General features: G+C 34.0%; 2 protein-coding genes across 2 annotated transcripts in view; both read left to right on the top strand.

The window, feature by feature from the left end:
- ednrab (endothelin receptor type Ab) overlaps positions 1–10,019 on the top strand; it is an 11,077-nt gene extending 1,058 nt beyond the window's left edge. The window contains exons 2-8 of the mRNA XM_058763514.1: positions 1,821–2,298; positions 3,961–4,088; positions 5,883–6,081; positions 7,163–7,315; positions 7,719–7,852; positions 9,086–9,194; positions 9,285–10,019. Of these exons, the coding sequence (XP_058619497.1) occupies positions 1,867–2,298; positions 3,961–4,088; positions 5,883–6,081; positions 7,163–7,315; positions 7,719–7,852; positions 9,086–9,194; positions 9,285–9,428 (1,299 nt within the window). The 5' untranslated portion in view covers positions 1,821–1,866 and the 3' untranslated portion in view covers positions 9,429–10,019. The remainder of the gene's footprint in view (positions 1–1,820; positions 2,299–3,960; positions 4,089–5,882; positions 6,082–7,162; positions 7,316–7,718; positions 7,853–9,085; positions 9,195–9,284) is intronic.
- A 3,723-nt stretch (positions 10,020–13,742) lies between these two features.
- LOC131532109 (transmembrane protein 184C-like) lies at positions 13,743–19,872 on the top strand. Its single transcript, XM_058763515.1, has 10 exons — positions 13,743–13,974; positions 15,570–15,700; positions 15,841–15,877; positions 15,979–16,184; positions 16,257–16,331; positions 16,916–17,009; positions 17,216–17,328; positions 18,026–18,125; positions 18,302–18,473; positions 19,473–19,872. Exons 1-10 carry the CDS (start codon positions 13,870–13,872, stop codon positions 19,724–19,726), a joined length of 1,287 nt encoding a protein of 428 aa, XP_058619498.1. The 5' UTR covers positions 13,743–13,869; the 3' UTR covers positions 19,727–19,872.
- The last annotated feature ends 2,165 nt before the right edge of the window (positions 19,873–22,037 follow it).

Below are 22,037 nucleotides of genomic sequence, written 5' to 3'. Positions count from 1 at the left end.
GTGAATCAGTTCGTTTGATGTGATTCGGCTGAACTGATGTGAACAGTGTGTTTGTGGCTTTCCGTTAAGTTTCCAGAGAAGCGTGTTGCATTTGAGACGCAAACACTGACATGTGTGACCGACTGTTGTAGTTTGTGCATCATCTGAGTTATATTATCAGTTACCACTGATAAAAAATTAAGCAATGTGCAGCAAAAGCCTAAATGTGTTTTTGCATTTTACAATACATTAAAAAATGACATTTATACAAAAAAAACAACAACAAAAAAAAACATTCCATTTTAGCATTTTGCAACCATTACAGGAATGTTACTTTTGAACGTTCTCCGACTGTTCTAAAACAAATAGTAACATTTAAAAAATGTTAGAAGAACATTCCTAAGAACATTAAAATGTCTAATTAAAACATCATTTAAAGGTTTCAGTAGGGAAAAAAAGTTCCATAAATTTTGTATAATGTTTTTTCTGCTCACATTCAGAGAACATTATTAAAGACCCAGTTAACAAAAATATGCTCTATGAGCATTTAGCTAATGTTTCCATTAAATTATAAAATTGTTATTTCTGAATGTTTCCTTAATGTTCACGTAACCAAGAAAAAACGTTAAAAAAAATTGTAAAAACTTTTCTTTTTTTTTTAGTTCAGAGAACATTAAAAAATAAAATTGTTATAACTTAATGGGAATATTAGCAAATAGAACATATTTTTGTTAGCTGGGAATCTGGTCTTTAATAATGTTCTCAAAACATTTATGGAATTTTATTTCTACACTGTAAAAAGTGATAAGTTGACTTAACTTAAAAAATTTGAGGAAACGTGTTGCCTTAAAGTTATTAAGTAATAATAATTTTTTTTAAATAAGTTAAGTGAATTGTTAAGTAGTGTTTTTTTTTTTATTATTATTTAATTAATTACTTTAAGGCAACGGGTTTCCTCAATTTTTTTAAGTTAAGTCAACTTATCACTTTTTACAGTGTAAAACGTTTTAGTTGGATGTTCTTCCAACGTTTTTTTAAACGATAGCCTACTAGTTGTTTCAAAATGTTCAGAGAACCTTCAAAAGTAATTTTTCCATAATGTTCGCCATACAGTTGAACATTTCCTTGATGCTCGCCTTTTAAAAAACTGGAAAGAACTGGAATAACATTTTTGTAACTTAATGGGAACATTCTTTCAAATGCAATGTGCATTATATAAGCAGACAAATCTTCCTTTTTAGCAATTTAACCGTTTTACCGATTTCTCTACGCAAACATCTATTGTATTTATTGTATTTTTCGCATATCAAACGAAAGTTGTCATGTTTATCACTGCAAAAAAAAAAGATTTTCTTCCTTAGTATTTTTGTCTTGTATTGTAGTATAAATATCTACAAATTCTGGAATTAAGATGCATTTACTTGACAAGTAAAAATACTTATTAGGTATGTCTTGCTTTCTGAAATTATCCAAATTTTGTTAGTTTTTGCTTAAAACAAGTAAAAATATCTAGTAAAAAAATCTTTGATTAAGATTATTTATCTTACTCCATTGGCAGATATTTTTGCTTGTTTTAAGCAAAAACTAACAAAATTTGGATAATATTTTCAGTCATTTTACTTGTCAAGTAAATGCATAGATATTTATACAAAAATACATTTTTTGCAGTGTAGTGGATGTATATGTTCTTAGACGAGTGATTGATTCACACTAGTCTTGGGGTGAAATTTTGAAGTTTAAAGCCTCTAAAAGTGATTTTTGAGTGAACGCCTCACAGACGCCGCCCATAAAGTGGCATTGTATCGAACCCAGAACAGTTTCTCTTTGTTTGTATCCTGTAGAGACACTTTCCACCGAACTCTTGACAACAGGGGTCTTTGATCCACAATGCGGACCCCCAAAATCCTGCTAATGGCCGCCGTATCCTGTGTGCTGATTGGTGGAGGAAACTGTCAATCAAACTCATCCGATGGCTTCCAGCTCTCCGCCGACCCCAGCTCAGGTCACCGGTCTCCGACGCCGCCCTCGGGGTCAAACCGCGTGACCTCTGACCCCAGAGCTGTCGGGTCGGTTCGCGTCCGGCCGCTATCGCGGCCCCCAGCGTGTCTGAGGAGGACCTACATCGAGGGCTTGTTCAAATACGTCAACACCGTCCTGTCCTGCCTCATCTTCGTGGTGGGGATGGTGGGAAACGCCACGCTGCTGAGGATCATCTACCTCAACAAGACCATGAGGAACGGCCCGAACGCTCTGATCGCCAGCCTGGCGCTGGGAGACCTCATCTACATCGCCATCGACATACCCATCAACGTCTATAAGGTAACGAACCAATCAGATCACTCCATCACATGTGTGTGCGTTTATTAGCGATAATTTGGACACAAACTTGCTTTTGGTGTCATCCTCAAAAAATGATTGACAAATCATGTAAATAATGGGGGTTTGGGTTTTAATCAGTCTTTAGTTAATATACACTACCAGTCGAAAGTACGATTTTTAATATTTGTTTAGAAGAAGTCTCTCACCAAGCCTGCATTTATTTGATCCAACGTACAGCAAAAGCAGTGATATTTTGACTATTTATAGTAACTGTTTTCTATTTGAATATATTGTAAAATGTAATTTATTCCTGTGATCAAAGCTGACAAACACAGGCGTCAAGAACCAATCAGATCACTCCATCACATGTGTGCGTTTATTAACGATAATTTGGACACAAACTTGCTTTTGGTGTCATCCTCAAAAAAATGATTGACATAGCATGTAAATAATGGGAGTTTTATTAGTCTATAATTAATATAATTAGCTTCATAGGTCTAATATTTAGATACCTAGGTCAGTGTTATTTAATATTAGTCTCAGTGTTATAATATATTAGTATATTTTATGTATTATTATTATTTGAAATTGGCTTTTAATGTTGTTAATTCATTTTTAGTTTAGGTTTTAGTAAGTTTGCATTATTTGCCTGTTTTTTTTTTTTTATTAGATTTCTATTTAGGTTTATTTTTTATTTCAGTTTTAATTTTTTAATTTTTATTTTGTTTCAGTATTAAACTCATTTTAGTTCAATTATTTCTGCACATACAAATGCATAAATGTGATATGAAAATATTACATATAAATTATATATAATAATACATTATAAATTACATATAATTAAATAAAGTAAATACAGTATAAAATAAATTTATTTGTATAATTATAGAAAATATTTATTATGTGTTATTATTATGTTATCACGTATTTATTATATAATCACAATACAATCAATAATATATATTATGTTGTACTATTGATATAGTCTTATTTAAATGTCTTATCTATAATATAAACATATACAGCGTATAAATACATTTATTTTAAAATAAATATATGAATACAAGTATAATTGTATATTTCAAGTAAACATTAACTTTGTTTAAATTTGTTTAATAATATTTTATCATACAGTATGTATGAAATTTGAAAAATAGATTATTTTGAAAACTATTGTAAAATATTTCAGCTAATGAAAGTGTTTTTTAATAGCTTTAGTTATAATTAATAATAACAACACTCAGGTAAACGTGCAGAAGTGGGTCAGTCAGACTTATTTTGGGACAGTTATCAGTCTAACACTCATCACACATTCAATCACACACACACACACACACACACACACACACACACACACACACGTGACCCACTTCACACACACACACACTGTTATGAAGATAAAAGTGCTTCAGTCTTTAAATATATCACACAATGTTGTGTGTTTTCAGGACATTACTCCATGTCTCCACTTTTCAAAACACTTATAAATCACACAGAATGGAGTGTATTGAAAATCTGAAATAGCAGACAGTCTCCTGTAAGGGGTAGGTTTAGGTGTAGGGTTGGTGTAGGACAATAACACATACAGTAAGTACAGTATAAAAACCATTACGCCTATGGAGAGTCCCACTTTTCACAAAAACAAATGTGTGTGTGTTGTAGCTGCTGGCGATGCGGTGGCCCTTCGATGACAGTGTGTTCGGTCTGTTCCTGTGCAAACTCATGCCGTTTCTACAGAAAGCGTCAGTCGGAATAACGGTTCTCAATCTGTGTGCGCTCAGTGTGGACAGGTAACACACACACACACACACAAGAAAATAAAATCAACTTAATATCTTCAAGTAAAAACTTTAAGTACAAAACTTGCTAAAAACATTCTAAGAATGTTTTACTAACATCCCCATTAAGTTATGAAAATATTATTTCTGAATGTTCCATGAAAACATTAAAATAAATAAATAAATAAATTCTTAAACATTAGGGATGCATTCCATTTTATTATTTTGCAAACAGTATGTGACCTTGGACCACAAAACCAGTCATAAGTGTCAATTCTTATCTGAAAGCTGAATAAATAATCTTTCCATTGATGTATGGTTTGTTAGGATCGGACAATATTTGTCTGAGATACAACTATTTGAAAATCTGGAATCTGAGGGTGCAAAAAAATCTAAATATTGAGAAAATCACCTTTAAAGTTGTTCAAATGAATTCTTAGCAATGCATATTACTAATCAAAAATTAAGTTTTGATATATTTACGGTAAGAAATGTACAAAATATCTTCATGGAACATGATCTTTACTTGATTTTTGGCATAAAAGAAAAACATATAATTTTGACCCATGCAATGTATTGTTGGCTATTGCTACAAATATAGCTGTGCTGCTTATGACTGCTGGGAACGTTACTTTTAAACATTCTCTGAATGTTCTGAAACAAGTAACATTTAGAAAATGTTACATGAACATCCAATTAAAACATTTAAACAAAATAACATTCCTTGAACAATGTGTAAATTTAATACGTTTCAGATGTATTAATGTTTTTAGTGTTTGTGGTAACATTTTGAGAACATTATTAAAAACCAGATACATTTGAATAAACGTTCCATTAACGTTACTGGAAGAAAGTTTGATAACTCTGAGAAAACCTTCCCAGAACGCTCTGAGAACTTTTCCTGTTAGCTGTAATTTCATCCGTCTGCCCAGGTAACACATTTAAGTTATAAAAATGTTGTGGGAAGATTGTTTTGAAATGTCCAGGTTTCTTGTTGTGATTAGAATGTTATTTAAAAGTTACAAAAATGTTTCTTACAACATTCCACTAACCTTATTTACACCCAAAATGTAACATTTATGTTTAATATAGCGTTTTCTCGTAACATTGAGAACTTTCATCAAGTACAAATAACAAAGTTCTAAGAATGTTTCCTCTCAGCGTTATGAGAGCGTGCATGAAATATTAACGTTTTTTCAGCTGCTTCCACACAGAATCTTTCCTTGTCACACAGTTTCTGAAATCTGACACTCAAACAGCAGAAGCACACACCAAATCTGCAAAACCATACGCTAATTCTCAACCTTTGACTTGGTTTTCGATTTCATAAAACACTTTTTGCAAAACACAACACACACTTAACACACACAAATCACAACCAATCAAAAAGCCACACTAATTGATCATTAACTCCTCACATGTGCTTCACTGAACACCAACTAATCAATAAACACACATCTACACAACTACATGTGTTTCTGTAATACTATATTCACAACCACAAATTCTTCAGTAAAAAAAAAGTTTTTTAACATCTCTCTGCCAATTACTTTCAATCTTGTACAGAAATGTAGACAGGAGCTCATGAAAGAAGAGCTTTAGGTTTTGAATAACTGTGTGTGTATATGATATATCCAGAAATATAATATTATGGCAAAGGTGTTTGCAACATAATACAAACGTGTTTGTGATATTTTGAATGCAGTGCTTTTTGCAAGCTTTTGCAAGAAAAAAAGTGTCTGATAACATAAGCTTCTCGAGTTTGAGTTGGTCAGTGTGTGTGTGTGTGTGTGTGTGTGTGTGCAGGTATCGTGCGGTAGCGTCGTGGAGTCGTGTTCAGGGTGTGGGGATCCCTGTGTCCACGGCTGTGGAGATCGTGTGTATTTGGCTGCTGGCTGTAGTTCTGGCCGTTCCGGAGGCCATCGGCTTCAAAATGGTCATTTTCGACTACAACAACGTCACCATCCGCACCTGCATGCTGAAACCAGAGACACCCTTCATGACGGTACGAACACGCAACAGCTACGGACATCAATTATGTGTTCCTACTATTTTTATTACAATATTACATTTTTAATAAAAGTTTTATGGCATTTGAAGTTTTCAAATTTGTTTTTTAATAATATATATTTTTAAAGAGAGGAACTATAACATATATTATCTATAAAATCATTTTAGAATATATAAAATAATTATATAATATAAAACTAATGCAAATGTATTTTAAACAAATTTCTTTACTTATTTTATTTATTATACAAATATATTTATGTAATAAGTACATATATTATTATTATATTAATACATGTATTATATAACATAATATAATAAATAAGAATATATATATATACTGTATATACACACGTATATATTTTTAAAGAGACAAATCTATAAAATATATTATCTATAAAATAATTTTTAGATGATGTACAACATATGCTATAAAATTATTTAATATTATATAAAATCATTCTAGAATATATAAATTATAAATATGTTATAAAAATAATATACATTTATTTAAAATATTCTTAGCCTACTTATTATATGTATAATATATATTTATATAATTACATACATTATTATTATATTAATATATGTTTTATATAACATATAATAAATTATATATACAAAATGTACATATATACATACATGTAAAAACAATATAAATATAATGTAAAATAACATTTATTTATATTCATTATGTATGTATAATAATTTTAATATATTGTTTACTTACAATTATTACATAAAAATTTATGTAATAACTACATATATTACTATTATTATATGAATATATTTATTTTATAATATAATATAATATAAGAATATATATTCCAAGTGTTTCTAAAGATTATATGTTTATTTTCTTATATCTACATATATGTATATGTATACATAATTTATAAAATATTTTAATTAGCTGTTTTCATAATTAAAACAAATAACTAAATGTGCTCCATCAATGTTTTAATGCACTTATTTTACATTTGCATATGAAATGTGGAAATGTTGTGTGTTTTGACGATGTGTTTGTTATATGATTTGTGTTCTTGTGTGGTGTGTGTGTGTGTGTGTGTGTGTAGTTCTACAGGGACGTGAAGGTCTGGTGGTTGTTTGGCTTTTATTTCTGCGTGCCGCTGGTTTGTACGGCCGTCTTCTACACACTCATGACCTGTGAGATGCTGAGCAACAGGAAGGGCAGCCTGAAGTTTTCTCTGAGCGAACACCTCAAGCAGGTGAAGAACCGAACACTCAATTCAAGTTTATTTGTATAGTGCTTTTTACGATACAATCGTTGCAAAGCAGCTTTACAGGAAATTAAGTTTCTACTATATATATATATATATGCATACACATACACACACATGCACATATATATATATATATATATATATATATATATATACATATACACATACACTCAGAAGAAACCCAATATATTTAAGTTATGACAGACTTAACTTGGTAATTATGTGTTGTCTGAGGGTTGGCATCCTCCGTGGTCCTCTGAGGTGTTGCCATCATCTCTTCTCAGGTGTTTGGTCATCTCGGAACACTCAACGCTGAATGACCCAGCCGAGACCATCGTTAACTAATGAGTGTGTGTGTGTGTGTGTGTGTGTGTGTGTGTGTGCGCAGAGGCGTGAGGTGGCGAAGGCCGTGTTTTCTCTGGTGCTGATCTTCGCTCTCTGCTGGTTTCCGCTGCATCTCAGTCGCATCCTCAAGAAGATGGTTTATTTTCAGAACGACGTCGGCCGCTGCGACCTGCTGAAGTAACACACACACACACACACACACACACACGTTATAGGCGTAATGGTTTTTATACTGTACAAACTGTATGTGCTATTGTCCTACACCAACCCTACACCTAAACCTACCCCTTACAGGAGACTTTCTGCTATTTCAGATTTTCAATACACTCCATTCTGTGTGATTTATAAGTGTTTTGCAAAGTGGGGACATGGGTCAATGTCCTGAAAAGTCACCTTCACCTTGTAATACCTGTCAGACCCACGTCATTACACACATTTATGTCCTGATTTGTCACAAAAACGTGCACGCACACACACACACACACACACACACTCACTCTCTCACACACACCACACACACTAATATACTAATATAGTTTCTATAAAAATTTTAAATTCATGTTTTCATTTTATTTTTAGTTAAAGTTTTAGTAATTATTGTGTTTTTGTCATTATTATTAGTTTTTCATTTAAATACATATATATAGTTTTTATTTCACAGCACGTTCAAAGCCATACAAATGAACCAAGGTGCTGTTTTGTTCCCCTGATATAAAAATAAATAAATCCAAAAACTTGTTTTATTTCAGTTAGTTGCCAAGGCAACAATTCTTATTTTCATTTAGTTTCATTTGATGTAACTAATAAAAAAATGTAATTATTATTTTAATTTTGTTACATTTTTTCATTAATAAAAATTAAACTTATTAATAAAACTTAACTTTTAAAGTTGGACTAACACAATATCATAAATGCATGACATAATGTTAAAATAACATTGAAAATGTTTACAAACATACAAATAAAACTATTTTTATTAATAAACAATTAATACAAATTAAACTTAATGAAACTTAAATTTTAAAGTTGGACTAAAACAATACTATGAGAGCATGAACATAATGTTAAAATAACATTAATTAAAAAATATAATTAATTAAAATAAATGTAAAAAAACAGTAATAAAAAATGAAATTAAAATGAAAGAGTTTCATTTTAATAACATAAATGTTAATTTTTTTTATATTTTATTTCAAGTAACAATTTTTTTATGATTTTATTTTAAATCAATTATAATAACATTGACACACACAAAGCCATAGCATATTTCATAGTAATGCATCAATGAAATAAGAAGAAACATATTGCCGTAGCTTGTTCTGCAGAAATGCAATTCTTTGTGTATTGTAATTTTGCAAAATTAATCTTTCTTAATTTTCACCTGTTGGTGTTGTTGTTTTTGTGTCTCAGTTTCTTGCTGGTGTTTGATTACCTGAGTATAAATCTGGCCACCATCAACTCCTGCATCAATCCCATAATCCTCTACTTCGTCAGCAAGAAGTTCAAGAACTGCTTCAGGGTACAGAGAGCTGTAATGAGTGTGATAACAGAGCGCAGTGATGCTGTGATGATCTAATCTCTGCTGTCTCTCTGTCTCTGTCTCTGTCAGTCGTGTTTGTGTTGCTGGTGTTATCCGGGCGGCTCGCTCTTGAGCAGCGTCGTGCCCCTGAACGGGACCAGCTTCCAGTACAAGAGCCCTGATCAGAACGGCTTATCGGACCGGACCGCGCTGCGCAAGGACAGCTACAACTGACCTCAACCACACCCTGACTACAGAGATATCAACATATATATTTATATAATTATATCTACTGCACTGGTTAACTGTGTGCATACTATTATGACAAAGAAAGTGCATCTTTTTGTGGTGTATGCATCATATTTTGTAAACATAAACATGCATTTTCAATGTGCTGTAAGTGATTTCAGATGTTTCACAAACTGCCCAGCTAACAGGGAATATTCTCAGAACGTTCTGGAAAGGTTCTCTCAAAGTTATAAACAAACTTACGTTTATAGAACGTTCATTCAAAGATATCTAGTCTTTAATAACATTCTCAAAACGTTCACACAAAAACATTATTTATACGTCATTCATGGAACGCGTTTTCTTTTTTTTGGGAACCATTATTTTATTTAGCAGTCAGTTCAATATAGAGGAACGAGTTTTCTGAAACGTTTTAATTGGAGATTAATCTAACTTTCTTAAAACTGCTAGACTAATAATGTTCTCAAAACATTAGCACAAAAAAAAAAAAAGAAATTTTCTGAAACATCTTAGTTGAGCATTCACCTAACGTTTTTTGTTAGAGAAACTAATAACATTCTCAAAATGTTAGCACAACCCCCATTTTTCAGAAATGTTTTAGTCGGATGTTCGTATAACATTTTTTTTAAATGATATACACAAATTAATAATAGTTTTTTGAAACGTTTAGTTGGACAGTCATCTATAAAATATAAAATGTTAGACAAACTAAATGTTCTCAAAACGTTCACACAAAAACGTTATTTATACATTGTTCATTGAATGTATTTCTGAAATGTTTTAGTTGGACATTCATCTAAACTTTTTTTAATTGTTAGACTAAATAATAATTTAACGTTTGCACAAAAATGTTATTTATACATTGTTCACGGGACTCTTTTTTTTTAAATGCTTTAGTTGAACGTTCACCTACATTTTTTTTTTTTTAAATGTTAGACCAACTAATAACTATGGAAGCCTGTTTCCGCCACTGAATAAAAAATAAAACAAGGTAATTGCGACTTTTTATCTCACAATTCTGACTTTTTTTCTCAGAACTGTGAGATATAAAGTCGCAATTGCGAGATAAAAAGTCAGAATTGTGAGATAAACTCGCAATTCTGAGAAATAAAGTCGCAATTGCGAGTTATTAAGTCAGAATTGCGAGATATAAACTCGCAATTGCGAGATATAAACTCACAATTCTGAGATATAAACTCGCAATTGCAACTTTTTTTCTCGCAATTCTAACTTTTTTTCTCGCAATTGCGACTTTATTTCTCAGAATTGCGAGTTTATATTTATATCTTTATATATTCCTGAGACGTTTTAGTTGGATGTTGATCTAATGTTTTTTATTTTTTTACGTTAGACTAACTAATAATGTTCTCAAAATGTTACCAAAAACACAATATTTATTCTTCTTTCATGAAACTTTTTTTCTTAAATGTTTTAGTTGGATGTTTGTCTAAAGTTTTTTAAATGTTACTGGTTGTTTCAGAGAACATTCAAAAGTAACGTTCACATGTTTGCAAAATTATAAAATGGAATGTTACCTTAACATTTACATAACTAAGTAAAAAACTTTCAAAAACTAAAACATAAAAAACTGGACTTTTTAAATGTTTAGAAAACATTCTTTATAACTTAATTGGAAACGTTAGTAAAACGTTCTTAGAACGTAGTTTTGTTAGCTGGGTAGCCACAGAATTAAGGGTCATTCACACCAAAGGAGATAACTATAACTATAAAGTTTTGATAATCATTCTAATTCTATTAGAATAGTGAAGTCCACAACTACATTTAATGATAATGACAAAGAGCAACATTATGGTTCTCTCTGAATGATTTTTTAAAGCTGATGAAAAACTTTGACAGTTTATCAGAATCCACCCGAGTCGATAGAGTTCGCACATTTAATGCGTGCACGGGCTTAAAATAAACAGAATGTTATGGTCCGCTGATGTGGACACTAAAATAGTTATCGCTATACGTATCGTTCTTGACGTGAACGTGCCTTCATACTTCCCTATGGCATCAAACGCCACGCCCCTCCCTAAATGCCCGCCCCTCAAAGCCGTCTCAGCCAACCCGATGCCAGCAAACCTGAAAACGCAAAATGACTGACGGCCAGAGAGCGTTTGTGATTGGTCAGTTTTCAGATTTATCAGATCTGCAAAAAACAGATATGATGGACACTTTGCCACTACCGGATGAGAATTTATTTGGTTTAGAAACATAACTGTAGTCTGAACTCAACATAAACGATACAACATATTAATCAATGCCATTACATTGCGAATCAATGGTTTTGAATCAATGGTTTAGTAAATAAGCCTGAATCCACAAACCATAATATGTGTCCCTGCAGCACAAAAGCAGTCATAAGCAGCACAGGTATATTTGTAGCAATAGCCAACAATACATTGTATGGGTCAAAATTATCCATTTTTCTTTTATGCCAAAAATCATTAGGATATTAAGTAAAGATCATGTTCCATGAAGATATTTTGTAAAGTGTACATTTTTATTGATTAGTAATATGCATTGCTTAGAACTTCATTTGAACAACTTTAAAAGTGATTTTCTCAATATTTCGATTTTTTTGCTCCCTCAGATTCCAGATTTTCAAATAGTTGTATCTCGGCCAAATGTTGTCCTATCATAACAAACCATACATCAATGGAAAGCTTATTATGACTGATTTTGTGGACCAGATATGGTCACATATAGTTTTATAACCTGATCCCAAATAAATTTTATAACGGGGACACTTTTAACGGCACATAGCCTATTTGCCTCCATAAAACATGCCTGAAAATTAACAAAATTATACAGAAACTTTGTATGTGATGGTATTTGATGATTTGTATATTGAATAGATTACACTTTCAGTTGGTTTGTAAACAGCGTTTTTATGCATGTTTGGAGTGAGTTTTCGTTGCATTTACACCGTTTTCATCGCCAGCGTGCGGCGTTTCGATTCGGATACATCAACATTATTAGCCCCTTGTTAATCGGGGTAAGTCTTCGCGCCACTTTCTTTCATTGTTTATGTTTAATTGCGTTAAGAAAAACAACCGCGTCGACGTGAAGTAATTTATTAGAAACTGTAGAATTAAGTAACATTAAATCACATATTAAACTTTAAATGTAGGCTACATAACATTTTCATAGGGATAATGATGGCTGTTTTGCTCAGCCATGTTGTTTAAATGAGTCGGTAGCTCTGAAAACAGCTGTGAGAAGACTTTAAAATGAAATGTCCTTTCTGTTTAAGATGTTGTAAATAAATATTTGATGTGTGTTTATCAAAGTCAGAGTGTGTGGTCTGTTGGTTGTGAAACTGTCAACTTCAGAGACAGGATTATGGTTTTATTCCCACATAATTGACTTCTCATAGTAACGGAAACGGAAGGTTTTTTCCCAGGAAATAATTTCTGACAGAATTACGAGGGTCATTAAAGGACCGAGATCGGTTTTAATTACTCATGAAACATCCACAGTTTTATATGAATGTGTTTCATGTTGGAAAAGTATAGTAGTCGGTTGTAAAATATTATTAATATTAATAAAAATAACCATTAACATTATTTTTTTCATTCTTTGTCATTTTGTCAGATCTATAGGCCTATCTATTAAAAACATTAGACAACCATTCTGTGCAAATAAAGTGCCATTATATAGCCTATATATTTCAGATTTATTTGTATATTTAACATTTAGATTTAGATATAAAAAGAAGATTTCAAATTAAGATGAAACATTTAGCCTAGATTTAGCTTTTATTTTTTTATATAGTAGCCTAATATAGTAATAAAAAATAGCATAAAGCTTATTTAGGTTAATCTTGCAAAATGTATTTATTTTGGTAGTTAAATCTGACAGAATTTGACCAGTTTTTCTTACACATTTTATTTTAGAAACGGCGCCCCATAGTTTTGTAGCTAAAATAGAACGGAAATAACAACAACAACAATATATAACAACATATTACGTTCATAACGAAAGACCACAAATTAACAAATCCTGTACAGCGGGGGAAAAAAAATCCTACTACAGCGAGGGCTTAGCTCATGAATATTAATTACGTAATGTGACGTCCGCCGGATAGAGCTAACTGATTGGCTGAAACGCAATTTTAGTAACTGAGCGCGCACATAGCAAGCAGCGAATCTTGTGGCTATGAATATTAATTAGATTACGTCTGTCCGGCTCAGAGCTGTAAATCGTGAAGGTCTGGCTCATGAATATTTAATTAGCGTGTGTGCTCTGAAGCTCCAAGCAGGTTACCAAGCAACGTCAGCCTCTCCTGTTTAATATTCATGAGCTTAGCCTTCTCAATAGTAGGGTTCGTGATTTGGCCGGTGCGGTAATCACGCCCTGTTTGCGAGCAGCGTCCTCGCTCGAGCGCGTCGGTGTGAGGCGAGGCTCGGTGTCGGTGAAGATGCCGGTCTGGCGGCGCTGGATCCGGCCGCTCGCCGCGCTGCTGTTCGCGCTCGTGCTCGCGGTGGCGCTGCCGCTGTGCGCGTGGGAGCTGCGGAGAGCCGAGGTGATTCATTAAACATCATCAAATTCATTAAAACCTCATTAGAGCTGCACACTGACACCATAACATGCTGCTGTTTCTGTTAGAGTATGATGAACTGCAGGATATTTCATACACACGTTGAGTTTACTGTAAATATTGTGTGTATAGTTTATATTATGTATTTATATTTGTTGTAATATACCATTTTGTGCAGTTTGTGATATCTATCTATCTATCTATCTATCTATCTATCTATCTATCTATCTATCTATCTATCTATCTATCTATCTATCTATCTATCTATCTATCCTAAATATTGTGTACATAGACAGATAGATGGTTAAACAATAAACTATCTATCTATATCTGTCTATCTATCTATCTATCTATCTATCTATCTATCATCTATCTATCTATCTATCTATCTATCTATCTATCTATCTATCTATCTATAAATATTGTGTATGTAGTTTATTATATATTTCTATCTGTCTATTGTAAATATTGTATAGTTTATTATCTATCTATCTATCTATCTATCTATCTATCTATCTATCTATCTATCTATCTATCTATCTATCGTAATATTGTGTACATAGACAGATAGATAGTTAAACAATAAACTATCTATCTATATCTGTCTATCTATCTATATCTATCTATCTATCTATCTATCTATCGTAAATATTGTGTATATAGTTTATTATATATTTCTATCTGTCTATTGTAAATATTGTATAGTTTATTATCTATCTATCTATCTATCTATCTATCTATCTATCTATCTATCTATCTATCTATCGTAAATATTGTGTACATAGACAGATAGATAGTTAAACAATAAACTATCTATCTGTCTATCTATCTATATCTATCTATCTATCTATATATCTATCGTAAATATTGTGTATATAGTTTATTATATATTTCTATCTATCTGTGAATTGTAAATATTGTATAGTTTATTATCTATCTATCTATCTATCTATCTATCTATATCTATCTATCTATCTATCTATCTATCTATCTATCTATCTATCTATCTATCTATCTATCGTAAATATTGTGTACATAGACAGATAGATAGTTAAACAATAAACTATCTATATATCTGTCTATCTATATCTATCTATCTATATATCTATCGTAAATATTGTGTATATAGTTTATTATATATTTCTATCTATCTATCTGTGAATTGTAAATATTGTATAGTTTATTATCTATCTATCTATCTATCTATCTATCTATCTATCTATCTATCTATCTATCTATCTATCTATCTATCATCTATCTATCTATCTATCGTAAATATTGTGTACATAGACGGATAGATAGTTAAACAATAAACTATCTATCTATCTATCTGTCTATCTATATCTATCTATCTATCTATATATCTATCGTAAATATTGTGTATATAGTTTATTATATATTTCTATCTATCTGTGAATTGTAAACATTGTATAGTTTATTATCTATCTATCTATCTATCTATCTATCTATCTATCTATCTATCTATCTATCTATCTATCTATCTATCTATCTATCTATCTATCTATCTATCTATCTATCTATCATGTTTACTGATGTGTGTGTGCGTTGTGTTGTTGTAGGTGGGCACACACACTAAAGCGTGGTTCATCGCAGGTGTGTTTGTGTGTTTGACGATCCCTATTTCACTGTGGGGGATTTTACAACATCTGGTTCATTACACACAACCTGAGCTACAGAAACCCATCATCAGGTATCTGACAGACACAGACACAGACACACACACACATGCACACAAACACACACACAAACACAAACACAAACACGCACACTTGTCCTATAAATGAGAATCAGCAGATAACATAACTCATAATGGTGTGTGTGTTGTTCCAGGATTCTCTGGATGGTTCCCATATACAGCTTAGACAGCGTGAGTAACAAACACCTCTGTGTCTTCTGGAGGAATCCCGAGTCACTGACGCTTATTGTCAGGAGAACAATGTCCTACAGCTGCATTTGTGTGTCTTGCAGTGGATAGCGCTAAAATACCCCAAGATCGCCATCTACGTGGACACGTGTCGGGAATGCTACGAGGCGTATGTCATCTACAACTTCCTGATGTTCCTGCTGAACTTCCTGGAGAATCAGTATCCCAGTCTGGTGCTCATGCTGGAGGTGCAGGAGCAGAGACCCCTGCTGCCCCCTTTCTGCTGCTGCCCACCCTGGACCATGGGAGAGTGAGCACACACACACACACACACACACGAATGAAATGAAATAAGATGAACACCTCTCTCTGTCTTTCTCAGGGTTCTGTTGTTCAGATGTAAGCTTGGAGTTCTGCAGTACACAGCAGTGAGACCTGTAACCACCATCATTGCACTGTACGACACACACACACACACACTCATCTAGATCAGTGGTTCTGAAGATTTACTGTAAGATATTTATTTATTTATTTTATTTATTTTACAAATTTCTCATATATTTGAGGGTGTTTTTACAAGACTTAAAGGAGTAATTCACCCAAAAATGAACATTTGCTGAATGTTTACTCACCATCAGGTCATCCAGGATGTAGATGAGTTTGTTTCTTCATCAGGTTTGTAGAAATGTGTCTCTGCATCAGTGTCTCAGCAATGGATGCTCTGCAGTGAATGGGTGCCGTCAGAATGAGAGTCCAAACAGCTGATAAAAACATCACAATAATCCACACCACTCCAGTCCATCAGTTAACATCTGGAGAAGACAAAAGCTGAAACAAATCTAAGACTTTTTTAACTTCAAACTTTTCAGTTGTTTTAGCTTATTTTAAAGCTTGTTTGGGTTCATTTTAAGTCATTTTTTAAGAACCACTGATCTAGATCAATCACAATTCATGATGTATATTGATGGATAAACATATATAAAACATATATATATATATATATATAATCAGACAGTTGGTCTCTCTGTCTCTGTGCTGTAGTGTGTGTCAGCTGTGTGGAGTTTATGATGAAGGTAATTTCAGCTTCAGAAACGCCTGGACGTACCTCGTTATCGTCAACAATGCCTCACAGCTGGTAACCAACATTTATTCATTTATAAATAGAATTTATATTATAGTCACAGACTGTGGCACTAAGAAAATGTATCAATGTATTGCTGATACTGACACATGCTAATAATTCAATATAATATAATTATATGTTATAGTCAAATGTCTGGAACTACTGGTCACTGGAGTCGAATGAGGAAGATTTGTTTGATTTGCTTGTTTTGTGTTAAGTTTGCGATGTACTGCCTGCTGCTGTTCTACCGAATGCTGAGAGAAGAGCTGAAGCCTCTGAGACCCGTCGGCAAGCTGCTCTGCGTCAAACTCGTCGTCTTTGTGTCCTTCTGGTACGTTCATGTTCATGTTCACGCTCACTAATGCAGCGGCGAGAATCTGAAGCTGATGTTTGACAGCTGTTTGGTGACACTAAACTAGTATAATAATAGTATAATACTGAATTTAAAGACAGATGGTTGCTAGGGTGTTGCTATGTGGTACTAGGTGGTTGCTAGGGTGTTTCTAGGCAGTTTGTAGGATTTTCTGGGTGGTTGCTAGGGTGTTGATTGGCAGTTGGTTGCAAGGCAAGTGATAGGTGTTATAGATGGTTGCTAGGGTGTTGCTATGTGGTACTAAGCAGTTTGTAGAGTGTTTCTAGGCAGTTTGTAGGGTTTTCTGGGTGGTTGCTAGGGTGTTGTTAGGCAGTTGGTTGCAAGGCAGGTGATAGTTGTTATAGATGGTTGCTAGGGCATTGCTATGTGGAATGTAGGCAGTTTGTATGGTTTATAGATGGTAAGCTGTTACTATCTAGTAACAGTATCTAGTATAGATAACTTTTTATTTTACAGCTTAGGTGTTATAGATGGTTGCTAGGATGTTCTCAGTGTTTGCAATGGAGTTGATAGGTATAATAGATGGTTTTAGATTTTTAGTGGGTTGCTAGGGTATTGCTAGGCAGGGGCTTCTTTGTGGTTGCTAGGGTGAAACATGCAAGAATGAGAAATAAAGCATGGGACGTTGTATATGACGTGTAGTTTTGTGTTGTAGGCAGGCTGTGCTGATCGCTCTGCTGGTGAAGGTCGGAGTGATTTCAGACAAACACACTTGGGAGTGGGACAGCGTGGAAGCCGTTGCCACGGGACTACAGGTGAACAAACACACACACACTCTCTCGCACACACACACACACAGCTGCTTACATCAGGATATGTCATAGACATTAGATATTTTGTTTATTGAAATAAAGGAGGACATGATTTAGTCTTGATGAACTGTCTATGTGTTTAAGCGTGTGTTTGTGTGTGTGTGTGTGTGTGTGTGCAGGACTTCATCATCTGTCTGGAGATGTTTCTGGCAGCGATCGCTCATCACTACAGTTTCAGCTGTCGTCCGTACGTTCGTGAGGATGATGAAGGCTCGTGCTTCGACTCGCTGCTCGCCATGCTGGACGTCTCAGACATACGCGCAGACATCGCAGAGCAAGTGCGCAACGCCGGTGAGAACGATCATGCACACGTCTAATGCTGTTTATAATTACTGTCTTTATATAACAATTTTTTTTTATAAAAATTTGAATAATATAAATACAATTATTATTGGTTATTATTAATTATTATTAAATAATACAAATAGGTGGTTTTGTTATGTTGTTTCTTGGCAGTTGCTAGGGTGTTGCTAAGCAGTTTGTAGAGTCTTCTGGGTGGTCGCCGGGGTGTTACTAGTTGCAGGGGAGTTCTCCATGGTTGCAAGGCAGCAGATGGTTGCTAGGGCATTGCTATGTGGTTGCTAGGCAGTTTCTAGGGTGTTGCTGGGGTTTTCCTAGATTCAAGGGTGTTTTCCATGATTGCAAGGCAGCTGATGATCACTAGGGCATTGCTATTTGGTTGCTTGGCAGTTGCTAGGGTGTCACTAAGCAGTTTGTAGACTTTTCTGTGTGGTTGCTAGGGTGTTGCTGGGGTGTTACTAGTTGCAAGGGTGTTCTCCATGGTTGCAAGGCAGCTGATGGTTGCTAGAGCGCTGCTATGTGGTTGCTAGGCAATTACTAGGGTGTTCCTGTGGTGTAACTAGATGCAATGGTGTTCTCCATGGTTGCAAGGCAGCTGATGGTTGCTAGGGCGTTGCTATGTTGTTGCTAGGGTGTTGCTGGGGTGTTCCTAGATGCAAGGGTGTTCTCCATGGTTGAAAATGAGCTGATGGTCACCAGAGCATTGCTATGTGGTTGGGAAGAAGTTGCTAGGATATTGCTGCGGTGTTCCTAGATGCAAGGGTGTTCTCCATGGTTTGTGGTTGCTAGGGTGTTGCTATGCAATTTGTTTGAGTTTCCTGGGTGGTTGCTAGGGTGTTCTCAGTGGTTTCTAGACAGTTGCTAGATATCAATATGCTGTCCTAAGACAATTTGTCTCCAGCTTTTGTGATCTCATGATCGCAGAACACAACGGAAATTTTTTTGTCATGATTTGTCATTTAACGTACGAGCGGTTTGTGTGCTCTGCAGGCCGTACGGTGTTCGGTCGTCCCCGTAAGCTGTTCTTCGGCTCTGAAGCGGATGTCGTTCAGAGTGAACACACCAGTCTCCTCGCTGGGACGTCCCACGAGCGCCACTCAGTCCCCGCCTCCCCGCAGGGGCGGTACCAGGGGCTGGGCTACACAGACACGCCCCACTCAGTCTCCGCCCCCGCCGGCTTCACATCCTCCTCCTGGGAGAGTGACAGTGACTCAGGGCCTGCAACAGCCAATCAGAGCACCTAGCAAACGGTGCGGTGAGGCTACGAGATCATAAACACAGTCAGACGCACAGTGAAAACCTGTTCACATCTGGATAACATATGAATAATGCAAAAAGAAATTACAACCCGAATTCCAGAAATGTTGGGACGTTTTTTTTTTTTTATGAAAAATGAAAACTAAAAGATGGTCAAATCACATGAGCCAATATTTTATTCACAATAGAACATAGATAACATAAATGTTTAAACTGAGAAGTTTTACAATTTTATGCACAAAATGAGCTCATTTCAAATTTGATGCCTGCTACAGGTCTCAAAATAGTTGGGACGGGGGCATGTTTATCATGGTGTAGCATCTCCTTTTCTTTTCAAAACAGTTTGAAGACGTCTGGGCATCGAGGTTATGAGTTTCTGGAGTTTTGGTGTTGGAATTTGGTCCCATTCTTGCCTGATATAGGTTTCCAGCTGCTCAAGAGTTTGTGGTCATCTTTGACATATTTTTCATTTAATGATGCGCTAAATGTTGTCTATAGGTGAAAGATCTGGTCTGAGGCAGGCCAATTCAGCATCAGGACTCTTCTACAATGAAGCCATGCTGTTGTAATAGCTGCAGCATGTGGTTTTGCATTGTCCTGCTGAAATACACGTCATCTGGAGGGGAGCATATGTTGCTCTAAAACCTTTATACCTTTTAGCATTCATAGTGCCTTCCAAAACATGCAAGCTGCCCATACCGTATGCACTTATGCACCCCCATACCATCAGAGATGCTGGCTTTTGAACTGAACGCTGATAACACGCTGGAAGGTCTCCCTCCTCTTTAGCCCGGAGGACACGGCGTCCGTGATTTCCAACATGATGAGACTTGCAAAGCCTTTCCAATTTGATGTTGAGGAACGTTGTTTTTAAAGTATTCCACAATCTTTTTACGCACTGATTTTCACAGATTGGAGAGCCTCTGCCCATCTTTACTTCTGAGAGACTCTGCCTCTCTAAGACATCCCTTTTATAGCTAATCATGTTACAGACCTGATGTCAATTAACTTAATTAGTTGCTAGATGTTCTCCCAGCTGAATCTTTTCAAAATTTCTTGCTTTTTCAGCATCATTATTCCCCCCGTCCCAACTATTTTGAGACCAGTAGCAGGCATCAAATTTGAAATGAGCTCATTTAGTGGATAAAAGTATAACATTTCTCCGTTTAAACATTTGTTATGTTCTCTATGATCTATTGTGAATAAAATATTGGCTCATGTGATTTGAAAGTCTATTAGTTTTCATTTTATTCAAATTTAAAAAACGTCCCAACATTTGGGTTGTATTCAAAATAATCTCCATTTCAGTCTCCATGAAAAGTTTACCTGAATTGAAGTAAAACAGCATTTTATTTAGCGAAGCTACTGGAATCAATGTTATTGTAGGATTATTTATATACAGTTTTCAATAGTTTGAATTGGCTTTAATTTTTAAAAAAATAAAAGAAAATTAATATTTCGAAATTTTATGTGCTTTTATCATTTTCAGTAGTTATTGTAATATCACTGTTTATGTTTAAATTATTTCAATTAGTTGCCAAGGCAACATGTCTAATTTTAGTTTACATGAAAAAAAAATTATCTAATATTTGTATTTTATTTTAAGTTTTATTTAATTAATAATTTAAGTTTTTAATAATAACCCTGACTGAAACCCTGTATTTGTTCTGATTTTTATATTATAATTTTTTATTTTATTATTAATTTGTCATTTTAAATTATTATTATTGCTATTATCATTATTTTTATGCCATAAAAGTGTCAGAAACCGTAAATCTCAGAGACTCCAAACTTGGTGAGAAACTCCCAACACCAGGTGGCACTATAATAAAAACATCGTTGTTATGTTTTTAAAATCTTGTACCAAAAAAGTGTGCTCGATGTGAAATTGATGTGAAAAAATCTTTACACAAACCCATAAAATACAAGAGACCTGTTCTTATTCTGTGCAAGTATTGTAAACAGTGTGTTATGTTTTAAATCAGTCACTAATAATATAAAAGTGCTGGTCTGATTCCTTTTAAATTGTTTAATATATTGGCGTGTGACATTATCTAATGTTATATATATATATATATATATATATATATATATGAAGAGTTTATTTGCAAAAAAAGATAACTCCGCTTTTTAACATTTTCAAAAATCATGTTTCTTATGTTATCATAGTTTTATTGTTTTATTGTGTTAGTTAGCTGTATTTTTTTAGTTATTTTTTTACCTAATCAAAATAACCCAACTTGAGATTAATTGGAATGCACAATGAAAAAACACTGTTTTTGTTATCCGTTTTTGCAA

The sequence above is a fragment of the Onychostoma macrolepis genome, chromosome 23, assembly GCF_012432095.1.
Source record: "Onychostoma macrolepis isolate SWU-2019 chromosome 23, ASM1243209v1, whole genome shotgun sequence".
Classification (NCBI taxonomy): Eukaryota; Metazoa; Chordata; class Actinopteri; order Cypriniformes; family Cyprinidae; genus Onychostoma; species Onychostoma macrolepis.
The sequence above is the reverse complement of the archived record's forward strand: the minus strand, read 5'-3'. Positions and strand labels throughout refer to the sequence as shown.